General features: G+C 41.3%; 1 protein-coding gene across 1 annotated transcript; it reads right to left on the reverse strand.

Annotated features, from left to right (window-relative positions):
* Positions 1 to 1,371: 1,371 nt before the first annotated feature.
* Positions 1,372 to 7,512, reverse strand: LOC114854123 (suppressor of cytokine signaling 6). Its single transcript, XM_029148229.3, has 3 exons — positions 7,109 to 7,512; positions 6,608 to 6,680; positions 1,372 to 6,320 (listed from the first exon to the last, which is right to left on the reverse strand). The coding sequence occupies exon 3, from the start codon at positions 6,192 to 6,194 to the stop codon at positions 4,584 to 4,586; it is 1,611 nt and encodes a 536-aa protein (XP_029004062.1). The 5' UTR covers positions 6,195 to 6,320; positions 6,608 to 6,680; positions 7,109 to 7,512; the 3' UTR covers positions 1,372 to 4,583.
* Between the last annotated feature and the right edge of the window lie 3,245 nt (positions 7,513 to 10,757).

Genomic DNA, 10,757 nt, shown 5'->3' on the forward strand with positions numbered 1-10,757 from the left:
CAGGAGGCAGCTGTGTTCCGTAAGCGCCTATTAAAAGGCTTCTTTATGGCGGCAAACAGCGGAGCATTTAGCTGCAAATAAGCCGGATGTTTGGAAAAGAATAATGTGCTAAAAGAATTCTGCAGGTGTCCAGCATCAAAACAACAGTTTCTGTCTCATCAAATCTATCACTGATGCAACTGAGCTTGTCTGAAGGTGAAACTGAAGCCAAAAATTCCCCAGAACAAGCGAGCGAGATCCACGGGTGTGTGAGGCTTCCAGACTCCGGCTGGTGATGGTTCTGATTCATAACTGCTTCATTTATTCATTAGTCTTCATCTTATCTGGGACAGAGTAATTCTCGATTGTTATGATTCAAACTCGGTACCAAAACGCTCGTGTCACTGACATTACTCCGATCCATCTGGCTCGTAGGCTGACATTATATCGTGCAGGCCTGATATTTATGTTAGTGTTAAATAAAAGTGACAAAATCTGCAAAACAATTTCCACTGGTAAAAATATCTGCACTTGCTGCGTGTTTGCTGAAACAGCAACAGATTCGACTATTTGTCAGGTGACAGCCTCCCCCTAAAAACCGGCTCCTAAGTTAAACACTCTGGGTAAGCGGGCGACAACCTGGGTACGAGGTGGGAAAGCGAGCGGGGCAGATATCACAACATTTGCAGACAAATTCAAAACTGCTGAGATGACATGTCACATAATGACAAGTGCACTCTGCCGGCAAAGTAAAACTTCTCTAGTTAAATGTTGGAAATAAACAGTTTGAAAAGCTGGAAATTAAAAAAAGAAAAAGATAAACTGTGGAAGGCAGAGATGAGATCTTTTATCATGGAATCATCTCCATATGACATGCGACCAACAGTATGTGCTATGAATAAATCATGGTGAACCGGGCTGAGGGAGTAAACACTTGTGTATCTTCACCTCAGACGCCCGGAGAGGCCTGTCAGACACCGCCGTTAACAAAGCCGGCCTCCTCATCATCATGCGGACTGTGTTTCGGCAGATCCAAGTCCAAGCCCGACACCATTACCCCACCTGCCCCCCCCCCGATCCACAGCACAAACGCTCCCTCAGTGTTTCTCCAGTGGAGTTAAAGTGAAGTTAAAGTGTGGATGGTAGTACTGCTGCTAATCTTTCCCCTGAGTATGTGCTCCACACGTTGTATTTAAAGGCTGCCTGGATTGTAAATTAGGCAACCAGAGCTGTGGGATTAGCTGTCAATTTGTATCCACTGTGGAGAGAATCTGCTTAAGACCTCCATGATTCCATCTATTAACACACACACAGCGAGCTCGGTCAGGGTCCTGTTGGCACCACTGACTCCAAGCTGTATATGATACATGAAACAAGTACAGTCACTCTGGGTTTTTTTTAGAATATAGTTTTTTATTTATAATTTATAATTGGCAGATACAAAAAACTCTTGAACTGTATCCAAAAATGTGCAATAAATCACTGCTGATTTTTTTTCCAAAAGAAAAATACAAAAAGACCATCTACTTTGGAAAGTTGACAGCTGACAACCAATGTAAACTGTAATGAACTGAAATCTACAGAGGGTTCACTAATCGCTACTAATGCTTTTTTAACTGACTATGGCCGTTAACGAACAGCAAATCAGCTTTGCTCTCCCAAGATGAAACCAAAGTCATTACATGTACATACATATACATTGGTGACATTCTATAACCCCCCCCTCCCTCCACTGTTAAATACAAGAAAGGCAATCATATCCATAAGCAGCACAAATGTGTATAACACATTAAAATGAAATAAAGAGTCCTCAAATTGTACCAAGATAGTCATGTAAAAGAAGGGTTAAAAACGGGAAGGTGGGGCATTTCCAAACAATGTTGTAAACAGTCACCTTCACTCATCAAGATGCAAACAAATAAAATCACTGAGCTTGTTAAGTGCTAAACAGCTGTTATTAATTCAAAATGCGTCAGCAGTCCGAACAAGCGTCAACCTCTGGAATCGACCATTGAAGGCAATAATGTTCAAGAAGAAACTAAAGTATTTAGAAACAAGGAATCACAGCAGCCACACTATGTGAAACGGTTCCTGCGCGTACATATGACAAACGGCAAACTTAAGTAGAAATACAACCAAGAGAACATACTTTAAAAAAGAAGACTAACATTTTCACATTTCAACTGAAACACGCACCCCAAAGATGACGATCAATGATCTACTCATGTTCTTCCCATGATCCCATTCCTTGACAGCCCGTTAGCATTAGCGGAGGCTACGATATGGTGCTGGTGCCTTGACCCTTTGTATCCCACAAATATGACAGAGACAAAAACCATCCGTCTTAATTTCTAAGCAGTTATATGAACACGCGAGGACAGATGTGTGACTTTTTCTTTTCTCTAATTGCCAGCCATTGGGACAACTCTTGGCAGGAGAGGATCTAAGCACGTCAGTGGAGATTATTCAAGTGCAAAAACAATGGTCAATGCAGTTTTAATGGTTCTTATGCTTTCTGGTCCTGGTTAGACAGAAACACCACGGATCCCACCAATGAAAGCGTACATTCCTTTTGTACAGTCCTACCCCACAGATGGCAAATGTCACAAATAAAAACTGACTAAAGGCTTCTAAAACAATACATTTCTTTCACAGAGAACGTCGAGCCAACGCTTGTGACAGAAGAAGCCACACAGCCTAGATCCTTCATTCCTACACAACTCAAAGCCTGAAAATGCTACGCCTTTAAACATGCAACACCGTTCAAAAGTTCCTATCTAATTTCTGCTGTGCTACACTCATGGTAACATCCTCAGACACCAACATTTCCAGCTAACTAAAACTAGAACTATGCGCTGCTAACCTACAAATACTTTTAAGGACGCTGATGTCAAAACAGATGCTCATTCATAAGGTGAAAACACAATTTCCCTGTCAAAGTATCCATATAAAGCACTTGTGTAGCATACTGTGCTTTTCCCCCTTACTCCAGCACAGAGAACCTGTGGAGCAGTGCATCTCTGTATGGACTAGTGGACAATGTGATTAAGAAATTGTAACACTGTATGCTCTTCTTTTTTTGTCATTCAGCTGTAATGGAACTTTTATCATATGCTGAAACACCTGCCACGGCCCCGAGATGGCAAAGAGGACTTAACCCTGGTTTTCCCAAATCCGTTTACCTAAGCTCACGCCAGTTTGGGGATTGCTTTGATCTGGATCCAGCTCATTGCTGGCATTGGGAGTTTAAGGAGCAGCCCTCCCAGAGACAGCGTTGCGTCAATTGACTATTGGCCTGCTTTTCACTTGTGAGGGGTAATTGTGCATGAAACACTTCATTCAGAGTTGCGCTTTGACACACAGTCAACATGGTTTCAACTATTTTAACATGACATCATCTCTTGTTTCAGAGTAACTCTACCGCCTCCTTAGGCGACAGTCTTAAAGTCTTCACTACATGCAGATACAATTACAGATACTAACAAAGTCGTTAGGCCTGAGCTGCAGTACAGTTTTTGTAACATTCCTAATGCAGAAACATGTAAATTTTTATGCTAATATATTTCAAAAAGTTTTATACATCGCCTCGATGCAGTTTATACAAATAGCACATTAAAATCCAGCATCATCAGTACCTTTAGGTTTGCAAATCAAATAATGGCTGCATGCAGCCACACAATTTAAAGCTACTTCATTTGACCAACTGTTTAATGAAGCCCCCGACAGACCAGCAAATTCTGGACAACCTTTATAACACAATGGTAATGATGGACCTGAAAAAGCCTTGAGATCCTATACAGGATTTGATACAATTTACTGATATAGTACTGTGGTTAGTGTTAGAAATCAATAGAAAAACCGATAAAAATCTATTTCTATTAATGTTTGTGTACAGGAACAGCTGTAAGTATCAAACATGACTCAAAATCTAAGCACATGCAGCTGTAGGCAAACAGAAGCAAGTGTAATGTACTTTGACAGTCGTAAAGAATTCTGTTAATACTTTCAAGCAAAACTGATTTTTTTTCCTCAGGTGAACATGAGAGACGCTCCACCCTTGTTATGAGTAACTACACAGTATGAATGCTGAATGATGTTCTGGTTTCCTGTCTGACCATGCGGAAAGAGACCATCCGGTTAATGATAAAATGCAAAAGCTGATTAACACCGGTCAGTCTGCCAAACACTTGGCATGTACAATTTAGTGGATCTGTTTTTTTAATTGAGATTTTCCTACTGACCCATCTTTAATTCTGAAGCTAATGCACTGAGGCTCTGCTCTACTTGCACTTATGGCTATTACACAATACATAACAATGCATGCCTAATGTCTGCAATTAATGCATGTACCTAAGGATATTTACCTCCAATATATTGTTATATTAGATTAGGCACTGGCCAATTTTAAACGCTAGTAGAGCCTTCTAAAACTAGTGAAAAACACCAGAGCAGTGGAATGGAGGACCAAACGGTGGCAGTCACCTGGACACAAATCAACAGAAACCAGAAGCAATCTTCTCAAAACTGTGGTTGCCTGTAAACCTTGTTAAATCTCTTAAATGAACACAAAAGTGCAAATTGTTACCACTGTCCTGTGTGTGAACTCAGTAGTGCTTCTCCTGCAGATAATCTTTCATCTTGTTAGGTAGGGGCAGTTTCTGGATCAAATCTATTCTTGTGTACTGTCTAATGACAAAGCGACAAAGGTACTGCAGGGACCGCACTTGCATAAACCTAGATACTGGATTGGTTAATCTGACAGGGTAGGTCGCAGACCCTGGTAGGCGGGACCTGGAATAGCAGAAAGCTCCATTCTCCGAGTCTCTAATAGAGTGTTCAATTAAATCAACAATAGATGTGTGTCCTTCCACATCAGGCTGTTCATAAAAGCTGAAGCGTCCATTGGAGTGTTCAATGCGGGTGTGGAGGGTTTTGCCCTGTGACCTGAAACTCAGGCTGAGCAGGTACCTGTCATCTGAACTATCTCTGACCAGAAAGGAGCCATCAACCAAGTTGACCAGCTTTTCCTCGGCCTCCCAGCGTGTAATAGGGCCCCAGTACCAGCCCTGCCTCGCCAGCTTCTTTAGTTCTTCTGTCAGGCTGGTCACAACCATGGGTCCGCTGCTTTGGACTGAGTCATATACCCGGCTAACACCAGGAGCTGAATTTGGGTCAAAGTTGAGGTGATGTCTTACCCTTTCAGCTACTTGGCTGTCAGAAGATCCAAACCCCGAAAATGTCCTGGGGGTGTGTCCATTACTTGTCATAGGTGACAGGAGCGGAGAGAGGGGAGGCGGGACCTCTACTTTTGAACTTTGGAGCATCACGCTGGCAGAGCCGATGAGAAGACTACTTACTGAGGTCTCCATGAAGAGATCTGAAGGCATTGTATTAACCAGTTCATGTTCTTCTTGTCCATGGTCTGTATGGAGGGACCCGTTGTCTGCTTCAGTCACCACCTCCATAGGAGAGGAGCTGTCTAGGCAGAAGGAGTGGGACCCTTCAGGGTACATTCCCTCATCTAAAGGCATTGTATAATGGATGTAGTCCTGGGGTGTTAACCCCAACACAACAGGCACGTCATTTTCATCAATGTTTAGATGCAGCTCGCCATTTTGGGGCTGCTGAAGATTCTTTAAAGATTCTGCTTGGTCCTGAAAGAGCCCTTCCATCTGAAAATCATGAAATTCCTTCCGGACACCATTCAAGTTTGGACTGGGGCTAGGAGAGTGAACCATGGCTTTTACTTTTACTTCCATCTTAATACACGCCTCGTCAGAGTGGACAGGCCGCAGAGGCCAAGGTGAGGGGCTATAATGGTGACTCCGTAAAGACGCAGATCTAAGTGGTCTCTGAGCTTTCACATCACTGAAACCGATGGGAACAGAAGAGGATGAGAAGGTGTCATCATCGTCGACTGAGTCTACGGCAGAGGAGCCGCCTTTCACTTTTGCTTTCTGTTTTGCAGACAGCCTTCTTTTTAGTGACCCCATCAGGCTCTCACTTTTGGACCGGCCCTTACTCTGCCCCACTTTGTCCTCTTCTCCACCAAGATCACAACCAGAGAGCTCTTTGGTGTAGCATCCCCCAAAAAGGGACTCTTCCTTAGAAAACTCTGAAGTCACTGAGGGCTGCTGGAGCATGACAAAGTCACCCTCCTCCTTACCCTTTATACTGAGGGACTTGCGGATGGTCTTAAGGCTTATCTTCTTCATTCTGACAAGCCCGCCAAAGAGGGGGCATGGGGTGACTTTCCTGATATCCTGATGAAAGTACTATCCACAGTATCCTTCCATCAGGCAACATTAAACAAGTCATGCATACAGCGGGGTCATCAAGCTCTATGGAAAGAACACAAGGTTATAGAGATGAGATATATTTTTGGTCCGAGACATTGAGAGTCACTGTAAAAATAAATATGTGCCAAGTATATATTTTTTTCTTTCCGAATAATCACTGAATACAACCGTTTTGATCATCATTTTTTATGATTAAGTGATCACTAACAACAACCAAAATACTGCTATCCCTAAATAAAGGACCTATTGCATCACCTGACACCTGACACAGCTAAAAAAAATTAAAAAGCTCCATCATAAAAGAAGACAGTTACAATCTGATTACTCACCGTTATGTGCAGGAAAATGGTGACTCAGTTGGATGGGTCAGGTTCCACTTCCACCACCCTCTTTCATTTGATGCTATAATGAAAACAAAGGAAATTCGTTTGAAGTGTTGCATTTTGATCCATGTGGCATTTTCATTAGGAAAATGCATAACATTATATTATAGCCCAAACAAAACGCATTTTAATTCATTAATTAATCTGACCTGGTAAAGGCCTACGGACACAGAAGCATGCATGTTAGCTTAGCTACGTCTGTTAGCATACTTATAATAGCACTATTTCCAAACGTGGATTTCTAACAACGTTTCATGCTCTTATTTAATAGCACTGAAGAAAACATGACGCCCCCATTAGATAAACCAGTTCTCCAGATGCTGGCATGCACGCAAGAACAACAACGCTAGGTTTGTTAGCATTGCGTTCTCTACTTTCAGAGTAAATTTGTCATCAGTAGCGTAAACCGAATGTAAATATGCGAAGACACATCATATTGTCACTTACCCGATCACTTCCGCTCCTCTTTGGAGCAAAGACAACCCACCGTTATTGGCATCTGTGTCGCCACCGTTAGAACATGTTAATGAAAGGTGTTTGTTCCTTGACGATTGTTGGCTAATGTTAGCTTGGCTAACGTTAGCTACGCCTCTACATAAGCCAATTAGCTAGCTAGCTTTGTGAACGTTTTCTGTCGAAAACATTCCCCTTATATCCCCTTCCGTCATTTTCTGTGTCAAAACGAAAGTATGAAGCGCCTTTACAGCCGGATCTGGTACTTCTCTAAACGTTGCTTTGGACGTTTCCGAGTGGAATGAGCCAACAAGGCAGCATCTTTGTTTCTGTGCAGGCTAACACTTGGCAGCTCACGGCCTCTTCCTTTGTTGCCTGTTGAATTGTGGGAGCAGCCGCTTCAGAGGTAACGAATCAGAAGCAGCAGCTCCAGCCCGGTTCGGCAGCCAATGTCACACAGGCGATCACGTCCAAATACATCAGTGAGGAATAAAAAGAAAACAAGGATTTGAATATATTATTTTTTATTTATTAACATGTTGAGAATCATAACTACATCCGTTCTATTTTTGTACATGAGATGATACGTCTACCGTTATAATTTAGAGATTATGCCATAATATTGGTTATCTCCGTTACTATTTCCAACACGTGAATCTCTCCAATAAATATAAAAATATTTTTTTTAGCAAAACACATTTCCATAATGGATCAATCACACACAAATTAGAGAGAAATGCTTGTCCATTTTAAAACCCAGCGTGAAACAAAGTGCTGAATTACAAAGGGTTGACTAAATCAACCCTAATCAAAATGTGAAAAATACCATTGTTGTAATTATAACTCTACAATAAAAAGTCCACATACATGATTTATAATTGTTCAGGTAACATACTATATGTCCATCTACAAGCTGTAAGTAAGTAACTATCTGTCGAGCAAATGTGTTTTGTGGTCAACACTCTTTCATCAATGTACAAATAATGTACAAGAAACAATAAGTGAAGCAAGGCAGAATAAAAGTGCAGAGAAAGTGCAGAACTCAAAAGAGGGGGTGGTTGCTGAAGCAAATGTCTTATTCATTTCGCTCATAATAGCAAAGTCATAAATCAGCTTTCTGTGACACATGCCATTGTTAGCTCTAAAATTATATTTCATTCGTACAAATGACTTAGGATTATTTTTCATAAGGTGCTGCTACGCTCTCAGAAAGACCCTTTAAAGTGTGTGTTCCGACTTACTTACCGGTACGTGTTTCTCAAGAAGCCTGTAGCATGGGAACAACTGGAGTTCTTTTGTTATCCTTAATTACTAATGTGTCGTCCAGTCTTTTACTCAGTGACATGTCCTAATTGTTTCTTCTTGAGAAGAAGCTTAGAAAAGATGGATTTTCTGTATAGTTGTGCCAGTGCTGCACCGGTGTTTGTACAGGAGACGTACAGCAGCTAAACCAATTGTAAACACTTTATTTGTCACCTTAGGTTATAGGGAAGAAATAAATGTGGAGTCCTCTGCTTGTGATTCACACTGTGCAGATTAAATACTGCATATAACCTTTGTCAAGTGCAATAATCAGGATCCCATTTCCCACACATTTCACAAAACTCTCTGTTTCTCCTTTAATGTGGGCTGTAGGCCCTTTAAAGCCTTACCCTTGTAATTTGTATTCAAGAAACATCAAGTTGCCTCTCCAAGTATTTGATATAGCAACTAAAAGTTGAACTCTGAAATGATACATTGGTTACCTAATTAGTGTCAGTATTGTTTTAAAGTGGATTGTGTTTACCAGTGCCAGGCTAATTTGGACCATATACTGAACATTACATTGTTTTTTCCACACTGTCAAGTGTATGGCAGTCCATCCCCAACCTGCTTAGGGCAGCCTCATGCAGACAGGCTCTATGCAAAGACTCTAATTACCAGGCCCTATTAGGGTTGATCAGACTGCCTTCACTTGATGTGTTGGCACAAGAGGGGGGAGGGCCGGGGAGGAGGAGGGAGGAGGGGTGGCAGCTCTTAGATATAGCACCAAGGACACTTGGAAGCAAGTATTCAGTGTTTCTACAAGCTAAATTAGATCTGACAAACAAACTTTAGTGTGTGTTGATTTTTGTGGCCAGATAGCAAAAACAAGCAAATATTCAGCTGTGGACATAAACGAGCCTGATCTGTCATAAATAGCAGCCTTTTTGGATTTTACATTAAAAATTGCTTTAATAGTTTAATAGGAGTTGAGAACTGTATTTGCATGGCGCTGTCAAACACCACATAACACACTCTACGAGGGCCTCGGGAGAATCTCTCAGCGTCAGTGTTTCCAAAGGAATTAGAATTTATGTATAAGCACAACTCAAAACAGCAAATCTCAGGAGAAGTTGGAGCAGTGTACACATGGAGCAGGCCACGCTGTTTAATGAGTTACCTACATGTGGGAAGCTCCGCGTTTCATCTTAATTTCAAATGAACGCTGCATCAGCCATAAATTATTTGCACAATATGTCTGTGCTTCAGCTTGACTCAGTCCTCTCCGCTGAGTCCTTTGCCGATGGGAGATTACAGGAGCCCCTCGGTGCCCACCCTCATATCCTCAGCAGCCGCAGCCGAGCGGAAGACGGCTACAGCAGGCATGTCAAACAGTGACAAGGCCAATGGGACGATGGCTTCGGTTTCACGAATGACTTTGGAAGAACATAGGTTGGGTTTGCCTCAAAATACACTCTCTCACAAAACTGAATGGGTCCTTTGTGTTGCTTTTCCCTGTGAGGTTAGAGGTCATCATAATACATTAATTACTCTTACACCAGCTGTGTATGAGGACTTAAGCTCAGTGGCTGCTCAGTTAACACAATGAATAAATTGTCTTTGCTTGTGCTATTTGAGTGTGTTTGATGTCACTCTTCATCTCATGTTATTCATTCTAGCAGTAACCTACAATTTTAGCCAGTTAGAATAAACATAATGGCAATTAGCTGATTTGACCTTGTTTTATGCATGAAATGAGTGAATAAGGACAGGAGCATTGCTTTTCCACAACAGTCTCCATTATAGATTTAGTGAAAGACTTACACGACTTACTATTGATTCCTCATCTTAACTCACATGCTACAATGCAATAAAAGAATGAGTGAACAAATCTTACATTGTGGAAGCTGAGGGCAGGGCTGTGGGTGTTTTTAGTTTGTTTTGGTTGTCTTGTTGAAGGGTTCATTGAGTTAAGTTTGTGATAATTGGATTTCCCTTTCACAAATGTATTATAGTATTTGTAAAACAATTATTATTAAAATAGAAAAGAAAATACAGTCAAATAAAATAGACATTACAGTAAGGCCTATATCATTTCACAACAACATTTTTGGGACCTTCAGCAGGTAATTAGAGAAATAATTATTTTATTGTCCCTGCCAGCTGTCTTCTGAATGAAATGTACATGAGTAGATGTCCATGTCAAGCACAGGATAACTCATAATTCATAAGTGGAGAGACTGAGATGCTTTCAGAGTAGATCTGGCTTCAAAGTATATAAATTGGCATGATTCCCACTCAGAGACTAGACGTACATTCATGAACTGCCCGAGGCAGGTTCTGAGTAATTTAGAGTTACTGTATGTTGAATACTAAAGGATTTTGTGTATGATTTACAATG

The sequence above is a fragment of the Betta splendens genome, chromosome 4 (assembly GCF_900634795.4).
Source record: "Betta splendens chromosome 4, fBetSpl5.4, whole genome shotgun sequence".
In the NCBI taxonomy this organism is placed as follows: domain Eukaryota; kingdom Metazoa; phylum Chordata; class Actinopteri; order Anabantiformes; family Osphronemidae; genus Betta; species Betta splendens.